A 21,742-nucleotide genomic window follows, 5' to 3' on the forward strand; every position below is an offset into this window, starting at 1 on the left:
TCCAGGGTAATGATTTAACAGATATGTAAAATTCTCATGTCTTTTTTTTTTTTTTTTTAACTTGCCTTAGAGTACTTGTTGTTATGGTTCCAAGAGCTGAAAAGTTCAGGAAATCAGGACTTTAAAAGTCTTATATGAAGACGTGTGTTTTCTGAGTACTCTGAATTATCACTAAATACTAAGAGCCAGAGATTATGTTCAGCATTCTTGCCTGTTGAAAGTACTTTATTACTTGTTGATTTTAAAAATATATATTCTCCTTAGAGAATCAGGAGTCCTGCGTTTAAATTTGTTTAATTGATCTATTTCTGCCTCATATATTTCATCTTTAAAATAAGGAGACTCGTCTTCTAATAAATTTTTCACCAAGGAAAAGCTCTACAGCATCAGGATCTAGTCCTAGAAATGCACCAACAGTTACATCCAGAAAGCAATTTCCTACAGGACCCAGTAGGATGCATCAGAAAATTACTGGGCTCCTGGCTAAGCTGCAAGAGGCAGGGCCAGCTTTATGGGGTGCAACTTAGTCATATGCACACAGAAGGACTCATGCTTGGTTTCATGCTCTGCTGTTGTGATCTTGAAATTTTCCAACAAGGGGATCTGCGTTTTCTTTTTGCACCGGGCTCTACAAAATGTGTGATCGATCCTCACACAAAGATGTGTACCTCCACGAAATGGTACAGAATTCCAAAAGCTGAGAACATACAAATGAAAAAAGACAGCAGGATACAGTTAAAGGGGACATGTGTAAGGAATAAGGGCAGTTGTACAGAAAACGAAAAGCTGGAGAGCAGCCCGACACAAGACGCATTACATGCAGCCAACATTTTGACCTTAGACTCCTAAATGCCAGCACTAAATTAGTTAGACACAGACAGCCTGTTCCCCACTCCGCCCTGAGTAAGCAGGCAACAGTGAATCAAACGGAGAGTGCAAGCTGAATCTCGGGTTGGCAGGTAGCAGAGCAGCGACTCTTAGCCTTCTGTCTGCTTTCACACCATTCCTATGTGCGGCACATTTCCATCAGCAGCATCTCTTTCTTGGAATGCTTGCTTCTTGGAGGCCACTCAGAATCCGAAGAGGATCAGGGTCTTTAGAGGTGCCCTTGCTGTTCTGATCCCACCCTATCCACACTCCACTGGGAATCTCTGCACTAAAACATCTACTTGATATTAAGCCTCTGATTTTGAAACAGAAAATCAATTTGTGATTCCTGCCTGGAGTTTCAATTTTAACTTGTAGCATAGATATTGGCAAAAGCCCAGATTCTTTGGCTTTCTTTTAGGTTTACCAGTGGAGATAAGCTATTAAAATAGGACTGAGTGTTCTCACAAATCCTCAAAACGACCATACGTGTCAGGGTACATATGTGACATAACTTAATTCACAGTAATCACAGTATCTTACTGCAAATTTAATCCAATCCTCAATACAGCGATACACGCTTCCTGTAACTAGATCATATCATTAAATTAAGGATTTGGTTCTGCAATTTTTGGAAAGAAATCACAGATCCTTCAGTGCTACTGTTGGCCAACTAAAAAGGCACCTTCAGATTCCATCTCTCTGGAGTCCCCAGCTGCTCTACATAGGAGAGCTTTAGGTGGATACAGAGGTCAGAAGAAGATGGAAAGAAATGAATGTGCTCCACACAAACTCAAGGAGCAAGAATAACTAAATTAAGTAATCCAAATTTCCAAAACTCTTGCTCTTTTTGAAGTTAATACGGGGTTAGAGGCAACATCAGGATAAAGAAAGCAGCAATTTGGTGGTGAATAGACCTGGGTGTCCTTCTCAGCATGATGAGAACTTGGGCAAGGTGGCCATCATCACTGCTGTCTCACACTTGCTGCAGAATCTCAAAAATGAGGTGATGGAAAAAGCCTCTGCTGTCTCCTTCCATAGTAAAAGGCTGGTAACAAGGCACCCTCAGATCTTTGAGATAAGATTACCCCCTAAAAGAAAAGTGGTCAACACAGGGGAAGAGAGATCTGCCTGCTCTAAAACAGCCCAGTCAAAGGAATAAAAAGATGGGAGCAGGGGCAATAAGGAGATTTAGGAATCCATTATTATTATTTAGGGGTGTCTCCAAAAATCTTGGTTGTATCAACTCACAACTCCAGCTGAAAGCAATTACAGTAAACCTGAGGATAACCATGGGTAGCCCACAGCCAAATGTGGCCCACAGGAGTATTTTGTTTGGCCTGGAAAGTGTTTAGAAAGAGTATGTATTCATTCCCAACATTTAAAGACAGAAGATTTCACATAAAATATTCCGATTTCTGGCTTTTCCTTGGGGAAAAAACAAAAAAAGAAAGAAAGAGAAAACACACCTGACTTTGCTAGTCCTGCATTCCTTGCTGGCAAGGGCCAATGGGAGCTGAGAAGTGGCCTTTGTAATTGGGGTGTTGGCTCACTCTTCCCTACTTAGGCTGCCTGAGTGGTACTAGATGGAAGGAACTAAAATATAATCAAGTAGAAATTAAGTAACATTAGACTGAAAGACCAACAATTTTGCTTGGACACAGTAGGAAACTCAGGTTGTAGGCAAAAAATCTGGACAGGTACATCCAGAGAGACAAAGCCAAGATCTGCTGAGCTAGAGCAAGTCACTAGAGTCATAAAATGGTATTAACATTCAAATGGTCATTTGGGGAGGTTTCAAGATGGTGGCCTAGAGGGTGGCTGCATTTCATGTTGCTCCAGGACTCAGGATTCAAAAGAGGAGATATTGAGACACTTGGGACCAACTCAAAGCAGCCGGGTGACTCTCACCCGTTGGGAAGGCGTCTCAGATGGGACGGTGGTCCCGGAACGCAGGGAACTTTGTGAAGTAGAGCTGCCGGGGAGACACTCCTCCCCCCGCTGGAGCAGTGAACAGGGACAATGGGGAGCGCCGTAAAGGAGGCCGCTCGGTACAGCGCTGGGACTCGGAGCAACCACTGGGGCTCCGGCAGCTGCCCAGGGGAGGAGTGGCGAGGAGAGCTGTGTGGACTCAGGACACCGGGGCCTGCCCTGAGGAGGAGGAGGAGGAACGTGGCCACTTGGATTCGGAGTGACCACACCAGAGCTATAGGCGGTTGCCAGAGGAGAAGCGGCGCGGCGAGCTGTTTGGACTCAGACCACTTCTGAACCCCGGGGCCTGCCCGGAGGAGTAGGAGGAGGAGGAGGAGGAGCGCAGCGGGTCGTTTGGACTCGCAGTGACTGCATTAGCGCTCCAGGCGGCTGCTCAGAGGAGAAGGCGAGTGGTGAGTTGTTTGGACTTAAAGTGACAGCTCCTGAACACAGGGAGGCTGCCTGGAGGAGAAGCGTGGTGCGTCGCTTGGTCTTGAGTGGCCGCACCAGAGCTCCGGGCGGTTGCCCATAGGACCCGTGCAGCGGGTCACGTGGATTCAGAGCCACTCAGAGCGACCGCTCCTGAACACCCGGGGGGTTATCTGGAGAAGGAGGAGGAACGGGGAGGGTCACTTCGACTCGGAGTGATTGATTGCCCAGGGCTACGGGTGGTTGGTGGGAGGTGGAGGCACGCAGTGAGTTTCTTGGACTCCTAGTGACCGCACCGGAATACTGGGCGGCTGTCTGGAGGAAGAGGCGTGTGGCGGGTCTCTGGGACTCAGAGTGATTGTACGGGGCCACAGGTGGCTGCTCAGAGGAGGGGCCGCATAGCCAGGTGATTAGGTGCAGAGCAGGGTCCCAGGATCTAGGAGGCTTCTGGGTGGAAGAGCCGCACAGACAGGCTTAGGGGCGGAGCGAAGGTTCCAGGACTGCGGGCAGATTCTCTGAGGAAGGGCAGCCTAAGGAGATTCATCTGCGAAGGGTGAGGCTCCCAGGCCCAGGAGGTAGGGCCGGGCCCCTGGGAACTTTGCAGAGGAAGGCAGCCCAGCCCAGGTGGTAGCTGTAAATTGAGGGGAACCTCTAGGAGGGAATTGACCAGCGAGACCTCCCCACCGGGTGAGTCTTCCCTGCCGGGTGAGGTTTCCCCACAAGGACGGTAAAACCAGAGACTCAGGCCCAAACAGGCCTTGCCTCAGCCCGCAGCCTAGGTCCCCTTTGGATGACCATTGGTCAACAAGTGGAGGCACCTCTGCCCACTAGCAGGGATTATACCCCACCTGAAGCCACCACTCCTAGAGAGGCAGCTTCCTTGTGGAGCACCGCATTATCAACTTCCTCCAAGACTTCAGCCTACTGAAGGCTAAGGGAGGATATATATAGAAATCTTCAGGGACATTGTAAATCAATAGAGGAAATCTGCAATATCTCAGCGGTCCACTGATACCTGAACAATATGAGAAAACAAGGAAAGAAAATGCTGCAAACAAATCTAGATGTTACATCAATAAAACCCAATGAAAGCATAGCAGAAGAAATGACAGAAAAGGAGTTCAGAATGTTCATAATTAAAATGATCAGAGAAGCAAACGATGAGATGAAAGAGCAAATGCACGCACTGAATGATGAGATGAAAGAGCAAATGCAGGCATTGAATGATCGCACCAATCGACAATTAAAAGAGCAAATACAGGAAGCAAAAGATCATTTCAATAAAGAGTTAGAGATATTGAAAAAAAACCAAACAGAAATCCTTGACATGAAGGAAACAATAAAACAAATGAAGAACTCCATAGAAAGCATATCCAGTAGGATAGAACACCTGGAAGACAGAACCTCAGACATTGAAGACAAAATATTTAACCTTGAAAACAAAGTTGAACTAACAGAGAAGATGGTAAGAAACCATGAACAGAATCTACAAGAACTATGGGATATCATGAAAAGGCCAAATTTAAGAATTATTGGGATTGAGGAAGGCTTAGAGAAACAAACCAAAGGAATGAACAACCTATTCAATGAAATAATATCAGAAAATTTCCCAAATCTGAAGAATGAAATGGAAAATCAAGTTCAAGAGGCTTATAGGACTCCAGATACACAAAATTACAACAGACCCACACCAAGGCACATTATAATGAAAATACCTAACATACAAAATAAAGACAGAATTTTAAAGGCCACGAGGGAAAAGAACCAAATTACATTCAGGGGGAAACGAATACGGATTTCAGCAGATTTTTCAATCCAGACCCTAAAAGCTAGAAGGGCCTGGAACAACATTTTTCAAGCCCTGAAAGAAAATGGATGCCAACCAAGAATCTTATACCCAGCAAAACTTACCTTCAAATTTGACGATGAAATAAAATCCTTCCATGATAAACAAAAGCTGAAAGAATTTACAAAAAGAAAGCCAGCATTACAGAACATTCTCAGCAAAATATTCCATGAGGAAGAGATGAAAAACAAAGAAGCAAATCAGCAAAGGGAGGAATTATCCTAAAGGAATTGTCAAATAAAGGAGGAAACAAGTTGTGTCAAACAAATAAATAAATAAAATTTAAAAAATGAACCAAATGACCAGGAAACCAAATCATATCTCTATAATAACCCTGAATGTTAATGGCCTGAATTCATCAATCAAAAGACATAGACTGGCAGATTGGATTAAAAAGAAAGATCCAACAATATGTTGCCTGCAAGAGACTCACCTCATAGAAAAAGATACACATAAACTAAAGGTGAAAGGATGGGGAAAAACATACCATGCACATGGACTCAGCAAAAAAGCTGGAGTATCCATCCTCATTTCAGATAATGTGGACTTCAAGCCAAAGTTAGTCAGAAGGGATAAAGAAGGTCATTTCATACTGCTTAAGGGAAGCATAAATCAGCAAGATATAGCAATCATAAACATCTATGCCCCAAACAGTGGCTCATCCATGTATGTCAAACAAATCCTTCTCAATTTCAGAAACCAAATAGACCATAACACAATAATACTAGGTGATTTTAACACGCCTCTCTCACTACTGGACAGATCTTCCAGACATAAATTGAACAAAGAAACCATAGATCTCAATAACACAATCAATAATTTAGACTTAACGGACATTTATAGAATATACCATCCAACCAAGAGCGAATACACTTTCTTCTCAGCAGCACATGGATCCTTCTCTAAAATAGACCATATATTATGCCACAAAGCTAATGTTAGCAAATACAAGAAGATAGAGACACTAGCATGTATTCTATCAGATCATAATGGATTGAAGTTAGAAATAAATGAAAGAGTAAAACACAGAAACTATTCCAACATCTGGAGATTAAACAATATGCTATTATATGATGAATGGATAACAGAAGATATTAGGAAGGAAATTAAAAAATTCTTAGAGGTAAATGAGAACAAAGAAACATCATATCAAAATCTCTGGGACACTATGAAAGCAGTACTTAGAGGGAAATTTATTTCATGGAGCGCATTTAATAAAAGAAGTAAAACTCAACAAATAAATGACCTAACACTACAGCTCAAAGCCCTAGAAAAAGAAGAACAGAACAGCACCAAAAGTAGTAGAAGACAGGAAATAGTTAAACTCAGAGCTGAAATCAATGAAATTGAAGCAAAAGAAACAATACAAAAAATCGACAAAATAAATAGTTGGTTCTTCGAAAAAATAAACAAAATTGATAAACCTTTAGCCACACTAACAAAGAGAAGACGAGAGAAAACCCAAATCACTAAAATTCAGAATGAACAAGGAAATATCACAACAGACAGGATTGAAATACAAAACATAATTAGAAGCTATTTTGAAAATCTATACTCCAAAAAAATAGAAAATTTTGAAGACATCAACAGGTCTCTAGAGACATATGAATTGCCTAAACTGAACGAGGAGGACATACACAATTTAAATAGACCAATTTCAAGTACTGAAATACAAGAAGTCATCAAAAGCCTACCAACAAAGAAAAGTCCGGGACCAGATGGGTTCTCAGCCGAGTTCTACAAAACCTTTAAAGAAGAGCTCATTCCAATATTTCTCAAAGTATTCCATAAAATAGAAGAGGAGGGAACCCTCCCAAACTCATTCTATGAAGCCAATATCACACTGATACCTAAACCAGACAGAGACTCATCAAGGAAAGAAAATTTCAGACCAATATCCTTAATGAACATCGACGCAAAAATTCTCAACAAAATTTTAGCAAATCGCATACAAAAACATATTAAAAAGATAGTGCACCATGATCAAGTGGGTTTCATCCCAGGGATGCAAGGTTGGTTCAACATCAGGAAATCAATAAATGTAATTCACCATATCAATAGACTTAAAGTCAAGAATCACATGATTATTTCAATAGATGCAGAAAAAGCATTTGATAAAATACAGCACCCCTTCATGCTCAAAACACTAGAAAAAATAGGGATAGTGGGAACATTCCTTAACATTGTAAAGGCCATTTATGCTAAGCCCATGGCTAATATCATTCTAAATGGTGAAAAACTGAAAGCATTCCCCCTAAAAACTGGAACAAGGCAGGGATGCCCTCTTTCACCACTTCTGTTCAACATCGTTCTTGAGACTCTGGCCAGAGCAATTAGACAAACCAAAGAAATTAAAGGGATACGAATTGGAAAAGAAGAACTCAAACTATCCCTGTTCGCTGATGACATGATTATATATTTAGAGGAACCTGGAAATTCCACCAGAAAACTCTTAGAACTCATAAGTGATTTCAGTAAAGTAGCAGGTTACAAGATCAATGCCCATAAATCCAACGCATTTTTATACATAAGTGATGAACCTTCAGAAAGAGAAATTAGGAAAACTACCCCATTCACAATAGCCTTGAAAAAAATAAAATATTTGGGAATCAATCTCACAAAAGAGGTGAAAGACCTCTACAATGAGAACTATACAACACTAAAGAAAGAAATTAAAGAACACCTTAGAAGATGGAAAGATCTTCCATGTTCTTGGATAGGAAGAATTAATATTGTCAAAATGGCCATACTACCTAAAGTGCTATACAAATTCAATGCAATTCCAATTAAAATCCCAATGACGTACCTTCCAGAAATAGAGCAAGCAATTATGAAATTCATCTGGAAGAATAAGAAACCCAGAATAGCTAAAGCAATCCTTAGCAGGAAGAGTGAAACAGGGGGTATTGCAATACCAGATCTTCAACTCTACTACAAAGCAATAGTAACAAAAACGGCATGGTATTGGTACCAAAATAGAAAGGTAGATCAATGGTACAGAATAGAGGACACGGACACAAACCCAAATAAATACAATTTTCTCATACTAGACAAAGGGGCCAAAAATATGCAATGGAGAAAAGATAGCCTCTTCAACAAATGGTGCTGGGAGAATTGGAAATCCATATGCAACAGAATCAAACTAAACCCATATCTCTCACCCTGCACGAAACTAAACTCAAAATGGATTAAGGACCTTGGAATCAGACCAGAGACCCTGCAGATTATAGAAGAAAAAGTAGGTCCAAATCTTCAACATGTAGGCCTAGGACCAGACTTCCTTAACAGGACTCCCATAGCACAAGAAATAAAAGCAAGAATCAACCACTGGGATAGATTCAAACTAAAAAGCTTTCTCTCAGCAAAGGAAACTATCAGCAATGCGAAGAAAGAGCCTACAGAGTGGGAGAATATCTTTGCCAATCATACTTCAGATAGAGCACTAATCTCCAGAATCTGTAAAGAACTCAAAAAACTCTACTCCAAGAATTCAAATAGTCCAGTCGACAAATGGGCTAAGAAAATGAATAGACACTTCACAGAAGAAGATCTACAAGCAATCAACAAACATATGAAAAATGTTCAACATCTCTAGTAATAAGAGAAATGCAAATCAAAACCACCCTAAGATTCCATCTCACCCCAATTAGAATGGCGATTATCAAGAATATGAGCAGCAACAGGTGTTGGCGAGGATGTGGGGAGAAAGGTACACTCATACATTGCTGGTGGGGCTGGAAATTAGTGCAGCCACTCTGGAAAGCAGTGTGGAGATTCCTTAGAAAACTTGGAATGGACCCTCCATTTGACCCAGCTATCCCACTCCTTGGCCTATACCCAAAGGACTTAAAATCAGCATACTACAGAGATACAGCCACATCAATGTTCATAGCTGCTCAATTCACAATAGCCAGACTGTGGAACCAACCTAGATGCCCTTCAATTGATGAGTGGATAAAGAAACTGTGGTATATATATATACAATGGAATATTACTCAGCCATAAAGAATGATAAAATTATGGCATTTGCAGGCAAATGGATGAAATTGGAGAATATCATGCTAAGTGAGATAAGCCAATCTCAAAAAGCCAAAGGACGAATGATATCGCTAATAAGTGGAGGTTGACACATAATGGGGGGGAGGGAAGGGGTAGTGTTAGGGTTAGAGTTAGGGTTAGGGAGGGGGGCAAGTATGGAGGAAGGAAGTACTGTATAGAGGGAAAAGAGGGGTGGGAGGGGTGGGGGGAAGGGAAAAAATAACAGAATGAATCAAACATCATTGCTCTATGTAAATTTATGATTACACAAATGGTATGCCTTTACGCCATGTACAAACAGAGAAACAACATGTATCCCATTTGTTTACAATAAAAAAAAAGTAAAAAAAAAAGAAGGCATTTGGAGCCTCCTGTTCTTATAACTACAGAAAACATAGACACAACCAGATTCCAGCCAGATTAGCATGAGTCTTCACACTTAAAGACCAATTTTCTCAGTTTATCCCTATTACTTCATATAACCTGTATGGGACTCAACGTGTGTGTGCACACACGCACACATACACACGTATACACACAGACACACACACACACACACACACAGTATCCCAAAAGGCAGAAATACAATCTGAAAATATTATATTAGTTTCCCCAGGCTACCATAATACCAGAGACTGGATGATTTATACAAAAGACAACTATTTTCTCACAGTTCTGGAGCCTAGAAGTCAAAGATTAAGATCTTGTTAGGTTTGGTTTTTTTCTGAGGCCTCTCTCCTTCTTTAACTTAAAGATAGTCACATTTTGGCTGTGTCCTCATGTGATCATCTCTTCGTCTGTCCTTATTTTCTCTTCTTGTAAGGACACCTATTGTATTGGATTAGGGTCCACCCATCTGACCTTATTTAACCTAAATTACCTCTTCAAAGACCCTATCTCAAATACAGTCATGTTCTGAGATAATGGTGGTCAGGACTTCAACATATGGAGGGGGTGCACAATTCAGGTCATATCAGGGCAAAATTAGCAACAGAATCTGACTTAGATAAGATATAGGCCTTGGAATTATTCAACGGGGTATTTAAAATAATTATGATTAATATGTCAAGGGCTCTAAGGAAAAAGACAACATAAAGAGCAGATGGGTAATGTAAGAAAATAGATGGAATCTGAGAATCAAAGGAAAATTCTGGAAATCAAAAACACTGATAAAGACATGAAGAAGGCCTTCATGGATTCATCAGTAGAGTCAACACAACTGAGAGAAGAAAAGTGAGCTTGAAGACAGGTCAGTAGAAATCTTCAAACTGAAATGCAAAGAGAAAAAAAAAAAAGAATGGAAAAAAAAATCCACAATGCACAAAAACTTTGGGATAAATTCAAAAGGTATAACACCCTCATAATTAGAATATCAGAGAAGGATATTCTAGAGATTAGAATATCAGAGAATGGAATAGAAGAAGTCTTTGCAGTGATAATGACAAGACCTTTCTGAAATAAATAACAGACATGAAACCCAGAAAACTCAGAGAATGAGAAGCAGAATCAAAACCAACATAATCACACCTAGGCACATTACATTCAAACTGGAGCAAACCAAGGCAAAGAGAAATCCATGAATGAAATCGGAAAAAAACCAAACACTTGAACTACAGAGAGATGAAGATAAGAATTATAGCACCTTATAGGAAACCAGTCAAGTGAATAGTGAAGTGAAAAATATAATGTTTTAGGGGGAAAAAAAATCCCACCAAGATAGAGTTCTATGTCCAGTTAAATTATCAAAGGTGATGAAGAAATAAAAATTTTACTGGGCAAAAAAATACTGAAGGAATCCACTGCAAGTCAACTGGTCCTACCAGAAATGTTCTTCAGGCAAAGGGAAATGATACATGTCAGAAACTTAGAGAATGAATAAAAGGAAATAAAACCTTTTATTTTTCTTCCTTTAAAAATTGATCTAAAAGGTAATTGTTTAAAGTAATAGCAACAGCAGAGTGGATGATTATAACATATGGACAAATGAAATAAATGACAGCTATACTACAAGGGAAGAATTGGGGCTGCTCTGTTAGAGGGTACTGGCCCTACACTGGCACAGCATAGTATCGCTGGGTGGAGAAACTGGAATGCTATCCAATATTATGCTGATGGAAATGCAAAATGGTGTATTCACTTTCAAAAACATTTTGACAGTTTAATAAACAGTTAAACATAAACTGGTCACACAACCCAGCAATTCAACTCCTAGTATGCGCTTAAAATAATGAAAACAAACATCTACACAAAGACTTGCATACAAATGTTGAGAGCAGCATCATTCCAAAGAGTAGAAATAACTCAAATGTCTTCAACAGATGAATGGATAAATGAAACAGTAAATACATACAAATGGAATACAATTCTTCAATGAAAATGGTCAAGTGACTGGTACAAAAATGGAGAAACCTCAAAAACGTTCTGCTAAGTGAAAGAAGTCAGAAACAAAAGGCTGTATCTAGCATGCTCTCATTTACATTAAATGTTCAGAATAGGCGAATCTATAGAGGTAGAAAAGAAATGAGCATTTTCAAGAGGGCGAGGGAAGAAATAGGTGGGGAGCAATTGCTAATAGTCACAGTGCTTATTTTGGGGTTGATGGAAATGTTCTAAAATTTATTATGATTGTTGCACAACTCTGGGAACATATTAAAATCCATTAAACCGTAGCCTTTGAATAGGTTAATTGCATTGTACATTAGTTACCTCTCCATAAAGCTGTTACAGAAATGCAACTGCAGAAAAATGACCACAACAGTTTCTATTACCTAGAGATTTAAAAAGTGATTTCTAACATGGTGCAGAACTCTAGACTTCCTTCCATCTTTTAAACAAAGAAAAGCGAGAATTTAAATTCATAACTTGGACAACACCAACTATCTTTACTATGCATAAATTACCAAAAGGTAAAGGTAGAATTGTACTGAGGTTTAGGAGGAGATAAAAGTGCAGACTTATCTATATTCCACTATAAATAATACAGTCAGATGTTTAAACAGGGAAGGGAGCTCAGACATTATGCTGTTCGATGGTTCTCAAACGTTGGCATGAATCAGAATCAAGTGAAGCACATGTTAAAATGCCCAACCATGTGACTGAGCAGGATGATGTGTGGTCTAGGGATCTGCATTTCTAACCAGTTTCCAGGTGATGTTGATGTTGTTAGTACCAGGATCACATCTAGATAATCGACTTGTCCAACTCTCTGGCTTCAGTCATGAGAAATACAGACGGAGAGAGATGAAGTCAGTTGTCCACAGTGATTCAGATAGGACTCACTTTGCTCTCCTTACATCTAGCACACCAGCCTTTGCCTGATTCTACACCTAAAACACCAAATACATAAAATAATACCACACTGTGGAATGAAATCTATGTGTAGTACTAGACTGGTAGCAGAGCATATTAGGTTGACCCAACCATTTTAACCCTGTGCTTCAGCCAAAGTAATTGAATAATTATAAAATTCATCTACCTTCAAATCTATTATGAAATTTGGAAACAACCTAATTTTAGCCTTAACTGACTCAGTAAAATATTCATATATGTGTGTATATTTATTCACATGTATTCATACACATGTATGTGTGTGTATATATACACTCATCAAGTGCTTCTCTAGTCCTGTAGTTTTCCAACTTGGGTCCACATCATTAGCATCAATTGTAAAACTTTTTAAAAATCCTGATTCCTGAGTTGTCTTCCAGGCCAATCAATCAGAATCTCTGGGTATGGGGACCAGGTATCAGTATTTTAAAAAAACTGGTCCAAGCCCAACTTACAACAAACTCAGATCTACTATTCACTACACAAGCCATGACTGGTTTAATAAAAGAAAATACAGACTATAAATCAACTACTTTACAAGTACCAAGCAATCAACAATAAAAGGTTCACTACTTCTCTAAGCAATTGTAACGGTGCCATTAATTTTCCTATAAGTGCATTCAACCAATCCTCTACTTTGTTAATTTACTTTTACTTTCATAGAACTGTAAACTATATAATCTGCTTACAAAGAAGAGTTGCTTATAGTACCTCCACTGCCATTATTTCTACTGCCATAAAAATAACCCACGTCACACTTTCATACTTCATTTTAGATCATTTCATAAACTGTAATTAATGCGGTAGCTTCAGGTTTATAGTAAGTACTATGATGTGCCCTGATATATTTATTCATTGAATTTGCATTTCTATTCATATCATAACTATATCCAAACTGCACCTGCAAGTTCCCTGTATCAGCAGCCATCTGAAATGCACACATCTTAATTTCCACTTTGTGCAGAGCTCTAAAATTTGAGCAGATGCCAGCAAATACATTTCAACCAATGTGGTGGCACACAAGAACCCCACCAATTGTCCTTTGTCCCAATCTTATAGAGTTAAAGCCACACCAGAGAAAAGGAGGCTTGTTTGACAGTAGAGGAGAAAATCAGAGTGGTAATATATACAGTGTTATGCTGTACTCACCACTACCACAAACTAACACAACTAGTCTCCACAAGGGTCCGAATATTATTAATACCTGGTCAACAGCTCATTTTTAATTGATGACATGCTACTGTTTCCCTTACACCATCTGCCTTTGGATGAACTTAGCAGACAGACTTCTAATGACTAGTTGATGATCATCCATACCTCCAGCTCCATTACCCAATGTACAAAATTGCCTGTAGCTATTGTGATTCCAAGAATTATCTGAATCAGACTCAGTATCGGTCAGCTTTGGGTTACAAACATCAGAGTCAATTAGCTTATAATGAGAAAAAGTTAATTTAGCTCATGATTCTGCATGTTCTGGTCCAAGATTGTGTTGCCTCATTGCTTTGGGTCTCTGAGGAGGGCACCAGAAGGCAATGGGGAGGAGAGTGGCAGAGCAAGCCACTCGCTTACTCTGAGCCAAGGAGCAGAGACCAAAAGGACTGGTGGGGTCCACAATCCCTTTAGAGGGCCACCTATGACCTAAGTATCCCCCATAATGCCCCATCTCCCAACAGCAAGAACCAAACCTTTAACAGCTGGGCCTTTGGGTGATTACCCATATTCAAATCACAGCAGACTCAAAAGTATATTTACCAGGAAATCAATGAAGCTTAGGTTTCAGGACCTCTCAATTTGTATGGTGCTCTTCCAAAATCCTGGAAGGTGACCTAAAGGTTAACATCTGTAATTTCCTATTCTTGCATGAGCATTAGACCCACAGATTCTGAATCCACCTGTAACTCGGCCTAATATAGCTGAAGATTAGCAATAGTACCTCTTTTAGAAAGGAAGAAATGCCTGGTTTAGTGGATATGTCTATAATATGAAATCAGTCCTTATTAACTCACAGTATGAAGCTTTAGCAGTTTGGTTAGTGCCTTCTGACTGGCAGTAAACATTCAAGGTGACCCCAGGTTTCAGGCCCTGGCCTGTCTCAAGACCTTTCCAGTCCTGTGTGTGAGGAAAATCTTACATCTCATCAAGAGTGAGGCAGCAAGTTTTATTTAGGAGTCCCTGCTCGTGCTCAGCTCAGGGCTATGGGTATCCAGAGATGTGGGATTAATCCCAAGAGACACTCAGAAACCACTTGCTGACCTGCAGTGAATGATATCCCTTCCCAGGTCATTTGGAGAAATATGCAAAATTCTTTTGCCTTAGGAAAAATACAACAATAACATCCAGTGATTTAAAACACTCCAGCACAGTAAATACAAAGGCAGGTACAGGTTTTTCTTTTCTGCACTGAATCTACTTTATTACAAGGTGTGAGGATCCATTCATTGATTCATTAATTCATTTAATATATATTTAATGATCATTTACTGTGTGTACAATACTATTCTAGATATTGGGAAGACTGTGGGAAATAAAATGAACAAAAATCCTTGCCCTTGTGGGTCGTATGTTCTGTTGGAGAAATAGAAGCAAGCAAGATAATTTAGTAAAATATATAGCATGCCCAATAGTGAAAAGTACTGAGGAAAGAAAACAAAGATAGGCTGTATGTAGGGAGCTGAAACTAATCAGGAAACTCAAGACAATGACACTTGTGCGCCTGTGATGTGTGTCAGAAGAACATGACAATCAGGGAGAAGTAATATGGGAAGCATAATGCTACAATCCTGAGTACTGGCCCTCCCTCTACATAAAAAGTCATCAGGATCTCCCCAAAATGTTGCCACCTTCACAGAAAGCATATGTTTCTGGATAGAAAAGGTAGACTAAGGTAAGCAAAGGTGGCATGATGCGGAAGAGAGCATTCTATGCATTTTTGAAAAGGATTGGCTCTATCCCAATAAAAATAAAGACAAAAAGAAGAAAACCCAGACTTCTCCAGTGCATGTAGAAATTAAGCAGGCTCCACTCCTGGTGGTGCAGCAGGTGATCCTAAACAGATCCACAAATAAACAGAGCCAGTGTCCACAAATAAAATCATTTCCCCTGACTCCAGAGTCAAGCAGGAGCCTCTCTGGTCTGGCTTCTTTGTAAAGGAAATGTTCTACCCAACCTCTCGCTAAATTTGAAAATCTTTTTAATGCAATAATAAAGCCTTCCAAACAGTAACTAAAGGGAAATGGCTTACCACACAATGTCTGGAGTGAATGTTTGAAAGCATAATTATTAATGATCAGTTATAACTCAGGGTTGCCAGATTCCTGTCTATTTTGATGGAGGTGGACAGGGTTGGAGCTAGAAGAGGATTAAAACAGGAAGAACCTCCAGAGGAACCTGCAACATGGAAACTCACCCTGTGACCCCCATGGCTTGGGCGGGCAGGGCCTTGTTTCCTGCGAGGGTTCAGGACACGGCAGAGCTGTGCCACCAGGTGTGCCAGCCCAGTAGACAGGAAGACTATGAGGCTGACGACAGCACGGGTGTTGACACCAACCTTCTTCCTTCTCCCTGTGCAACTCACCAGGTTCCAGGGTGCATTAGGTCTGCAATTCTTGATTCAGAGAGTAGATACAAAGTCCACTTGGGGAACTGGCTTTTATGTAACACTCTTTCCCTTTGAATATGTGTGTGTGCATCTGGGTCCTGCCTTACCCCGGGCAACCCCATGCTCTCCCTGGCCAGCTAATGTGACCAGACCACCTTTGTAGCACTTCCCTGGGTCTACTCTGAGTCCTGTTCTTCAGGACCAGTAAAACAAGAGTTCTGCCCAGTTCTTCCAAGTGGGTGAAATCACCTGTGGGACCAGCTCTGCTGGGTGGCTGTGCACCAGGAACACACTGGTCCTTCTGCAAGAGATCCCCTTTCTTACCATGGCAGGGGGAAATCAAGTCACGTGCAACTCACTGCCTTTACAGCAGAGCCACAGGCACTGTCAAATCCAATCCCTTGCTGCTTTTACTTCTAAAATCGAATCATGTGGCTCCAACTGCATGACTGGCAACGTTAATAGCACTCTAAGGACAGAGCAGTCTGCTCACCCAGGATTCAGGCTGCCTTGCACACAGCAAGATGGCTATGATACCTTAGCAAATCTGGGGACCCTTGCGGTGGGCAACTAATTGAAGAGCATCTTCCTAAGGCTACTCCAGCTTCAGGGCAGAAGGAGAACAGAAGGCAGCAGAAGCAGCAGGCATTCAGAAAGACTTGACTGTTTAGGTTCTGTTTTAGTCAGCTTTTTTTGCTGCTATGACTAAAAGATCTGACCAGCACAATTATAGAGGAGGGAAGATTTATTTGAGGGCTCAATGTTTCAGAGGTCTTAGTCCATAGAAGGCCGGCTCCATTCCTCAGGGCTCAAGGTGAGGCAGAACATCATGGCAGAGGAGTGTGGCAGAGAGACGCAGCTCACACCATCAGGAAGCAGGGAGGCTCCACTTCCCGTAGCCACACCCCAATTCCAATCTACTCCAGTCACACCCCCACTTCAAATAATCCCATCTGGAATTAATTCACTGATTGAGTTAAGACTCTTACTACCCACCCAGTCCTTTTTCCTCTGAACCTTCCTGCATTGTCATACATGTAAGCTTTTGGGGGACACCTCACATTCAAACCATAACAGATTCCTTTTCCCTTTAGATGCAATGTGCATGGACCAGTCAGAAAGTCATTCTCTATAGCTCATTAGAATGGTGATCTTCACCACAATCTCAAATGAAAAGGGACCTTCCCCACTTAGCCTCCAATAAATGAGGACATGGGCTCATCTCAAATTAGATCAAAAACTATTTTCCCTCACAGCCTACACTTAAATTAGGAGACCTGTGAGTATGTTCTTTTACTTAACTTTGGCCAAAGACAAATAGTTTGTGAGAATGGAAGACAGGAAAAGTCTTCAAAAATCACAACTGACAACTTATTCTGATGAATGTGTAGTAGAGTCCCCTATTATTTCACCAGAAAAAAAGTTGGTTATTATAGAATGCAATCAACAATAAAAGTCAATTGGATTGACAAAATATCAATTATACAAGATAATCACTATGCTGCCTTTAAGAATATTTGCGGCAAAGAATATCACAATTTCCTTGACCATATTTCATGAAATATGTTGGCAAAGTATTCAAGAAGTAGAAAGTGGTAAATCTGAAAATTTTCCATTTAGATGGAATATATAAAATTAGTATGGTAGTTTGTGTTCATTATGAACATCCTTCTTTTTTCTTCAATTTCAAATAAATCAAACAGATAATCTCTTCTAGTTTCTGTTGGAATATAGGTTCATAGGCTTTGGAAAAGAATTCTTCTGTGGTAGGTGAAATCGCTAAGGAGCAAAATATGCCACCTCTCATGAGTCCACACAGCATGACAGAAACCCACAGGTTTAGTACATGTGAAAACAGGTCTGTTTAAACCATTTACAGATTCACTTTAATGTAATGTCCTCCTTGCCTATGAGAGAAGAGGACAGTGATAATGAACTTAATTTTCATCTACTATTTTCATCAACACTGTACTTTTATTTTAAGTGCCTCTTCTTTACCCTGAACATTAACTGACAGCAATTCAGAAAGAATCGTGGAGCCAGAGGAAATGAGCCGTTGAGTCAGCTCAAGTGGCGCTCCCCACTCCGTAAGCCTCCCCTCCCACTTTGCACAGGCTTTCAGCATCAGACTCAGTTACAATGCAAGGTGTTCTCAGTTACTTGGCTAAAAAGGTTGAAGAACACCATAAAACAACGGGGGAGTAGTAACATATCCTTCTGCTATACAGGATTTCTCAGAAGTGTGGCCCACCAACCACCCATGTGACGCTCACTTGAAGATGCTTGTTTATTTATGTATTTGTTCAATTTTGTTGTATATATGTATAGGGTACAACATGCTGTTTTGATATGGGTATGCATTATGAAATAAGTAAATCAAGCCAATTAACGCATCCATCACTCACCTTTTCCTGTGGTGACAGCATTTAAAATCTAAGCTCAATTTTCAAATACACAGTACCTAATTATTAACTGTATTCACCACACTGTAAAGTATATCCCTAGAAATCACTCCTCCTTTCTACCTGAGACTCCGTGAGCTCTGTACATCTCCCCACTTGGCTGGCACCATCACCCCAGCCCCTGGTAACCATATTCTGCTCTCTGCTCTGTGAGTTTGACTTCTTTAGATTCCATATGTGCATGAGATCATGCAGTGCTGTCTCTCTGTGCCTGGTTTAGTTCATTTAACACCAGTTCTCCAGGCTCCTCCATGCCATCGCAAAACACGAGATTTCTGAAGGTGCTTGTTTAAGCGAGTCTTAATCCAGACACACTGACACAGAGTAGGAACTGGGCAGGATCCTGGCAGTCAGGGGCCTCTGATTTAACATAAATTGCCACATGTCTGTACCCAGGTGCGCCCCCTACTCACCTGGTGGACTCCCGTGTCCTGCTGCAGCAGTGGCAATTGCAAAAGCGGATGCTGGCGAAACAGAGCAGTGGGCATTGTCAGCTGTCTGTCCTGGTTATTTTAAAAGAAAGGAAAAGGAAAGGTGAAGCGGGTGGACACTATTCTATACTGGAAAACCTCATTTTTACTCCTACCCTGAATGAAGGGTTGGGCCCAAGGCCCTGTACTGTCCCTACTAGTAGGTGAATAGCAGTACTGTATATCAGCAATTCCACTCTAGGTGCATAACCAAGAGAGAGGAAAACATATATCCACAAAAAAACTTGTGCAAGATCCATAACAACATTATTCATAGTAGTCAAAAATATAAACAACCAAACATCCATCAGCTGACAGACAGGTAAACCAAAAGGAAATATGACTGAGTCATGACAAGGGAATGAATTTCTGATATGTGCTACAACATGAACAAATCCACAAAACAGAATTCTGAGTGAAAGAAGCCAATCACAAAGGGTTCCATATTGTATGATTTCCTTTATATTAAATGTCCAGAACAGATGAGTCCATACAGAAAGTAGATTCACGGTTGCCAGGGAGACAGGAATAAAGAATGGGTGCTGATGGATCCAGGGTTTCTCTTTCGTTGATGAAAACGTTTTGTACTTAAACAGTGGTTATGGTTGCCTAACCCTGTGAATACACAAAAATACTAAACTATCTACTTTAAGGGGTGAATTTTACGGTATGTGAATTATATCTCAATAAAGAAATATTTTTAAGATTCTACATCATTTATGGATAGGATTTCCTTTCCAAAAGACCTTTAAACATTGGGAAGTGGGCTGGGACTGTGGCTCAGTGGTAAGAGCGCTTGCCTAGCATGTGTGAGGCACTGGGTTCCATCCTCAGCACCACACGCGTGCGTGCATACATACATACATACATAAAAGTTTTTAAAATGCCTATTTAAAAAAAATGTAGGGAAACTGTAAGTGCAGCCTTTCCAGAGTTGCAAGGTGACCTGAGCAGCCCTCACAGCCCCTGTCCTTCCAAGTCTGTCTTGATAGTGCTGACCCAAGCTTGCCATTTTTCCTCCCACTTTCAGTGGAAACACTCTGCTATGATTCTGGCCTGAAGAATTTTTATTAGTTTGATCCTGAAGTTATACAGGCATGCTTTAAATACAGAAATAAAGAAGCAAATCGCTGTCTAATGTAAGCACAAAATCATGCAGTAAGTAGATAGGTGAAGAGGTAAAATATTGGCTAGACAGTGAGGAAACAGGTGATCCTGTCTCCCATTTGGATCTATCACATTATCACAGATTGCAGCCCCCTCCCTATATTCCTGTCTATGTAATTTAGTCATATTGGGGAAGAAACAAAGGGCTTAGTTAGCGGGGTATGGATGGTGCATGCCTGTAATCCTAGAAATTTGGGAGGCTGAGGCAGGAGGATGGTAAGTTTGAAGCCAGCCTCAGCAACTTAGAGAGACCCTGTCTCAGTGGTAGAGCATTCATGGGTTCAATTCCCCAAACATTCCAAAGCGGGGGTGCTCAGTTAATCCAAAAAAAGGATGATAATTTCAAATAATCCTAAGGTAAATTAAAAATTTGTGAATATAAACACATGAAAAGAATATAAAACAGCTCTCATAATAGTAGCAAAGTGAATAAATAGCATTTAGCTCTTGCTTTGGTAGAGTCTTGCTACCATGGGCTTTGATCACAAATCGTTCTATGTTGCAATGAACCCCAGGGACCTGTCCTACGTGGCAATGGTTAAGAAGCTGCCAAAGTCTGGATTGACCAGGGTTCTAAGAAGAGTCTAACTCTTAGTCTAACTCTAATATGGCTAACTCCATGGTAGTCCCATGACATGCCAGGAAGGTCTAGCTTGTCACCTGCATTTACAGAAACACCTCAATGGCAGTGATCTGTAACTGACCAGGAGCCTGAAAGTCCCGGAGGCTACTCTCCATCAAGGTAAATCTTCTGACAATAGCCTATCCCTGACCCTTCTAGATGCTCTTGGAACCAGCTTCCACCAGTGGTTAAGGCCACAAATGAAATGCCCATGTGGAGCCAGGTACTTTATCTTTGGCCAAAATGCTCTTAAAGCATGAATATGCAAGTCAACAACAACAAAAAAAAACCTTTGCATTTTACTTGAGTTACTTGCAGTGAATCTTGCTTCCTAATTATATAATTTTCTCTTCTGACTTGAAATAATTGGATTAAGAGTTTGAAACATTTCAAAACAACTGTTATTTAGATATATTTATTTGAGCAGTGAGTAAGGAAAACAGGAAGTTGAACGATTTCTACCTTTTTCTCTGATTTTTGAAACTATGGGATCATGCTTCACAAATTTCATAACTGTATATAAATAAAACATACCAGTTTTTGCCTCTAGCAATAACGATGGGATCCCCATAAGTGAACCTTATTTTAGATGAAATAGTGTTATTAATAAAATTTCCCCAGATTATGATATTCCAGATGAGCCTCTTTATTTAGACTACATTTGAACTTATGGTAAGGAATCGGAATCTGGCCACGTTTTGGTAAAACGGCACTGATATTTCTCAACTAGTCATTATCTAAGGCAGGCCCTTTGATTCACGTTATTCCACACAAAATGCAAAGCAATCATGAGAACAAACAGATATCCATTAGCCTGAAGATACATTCTCTAGTCATTTATTTTACCACTCTCCTGTCCTACAGTAACATTATTTGTTTCCAATTAATTTTTACAACTGATACTAAAATGTATTGAGGTAGTAAAACAGTAAGGCAAAGGAA

At 40.4% G+C, this 21,742-nt stretch overlaps 1 protein-coding gene across 2 annotated transcripts in view; it reads right to left on the bottom strand.

The window, feature by feature from the left end:
• The window catches only part of RASGRF2 (Ras protein specific guanine nucleotide releasing factor 2), a 268,468-nt gene that overhangs the window by 98,179 nt on the left and 148,547 nt on the right, over positions 1 to 21,742 (bottom strand). For both annotated transcript variants that reach the window (XM_079145547.1, XM_079145546.1), the window contains exon 17: positions 18,955 to 19,044. In XM_079145547.1, the coding sequence (XP_079001673.1) occupies positions 18,955 to 19,044 (90 nt within the window). The remainder of the gene's footprint in view (positions 1 to 18,954; positions 19,045 to 21,742) is intronic.

This window comes from Sciurus vulgaris (assembly GCF_902686455.1).
Source record: "Sciurus vulgaris genome assembly, chromosome: 6".
Lineage (NCBI taxonomy): Eukaryota > Metazoa > Chordata > Mammalia > Rodentia > Sciuridae > Sciurus > Sciurus vulgaris.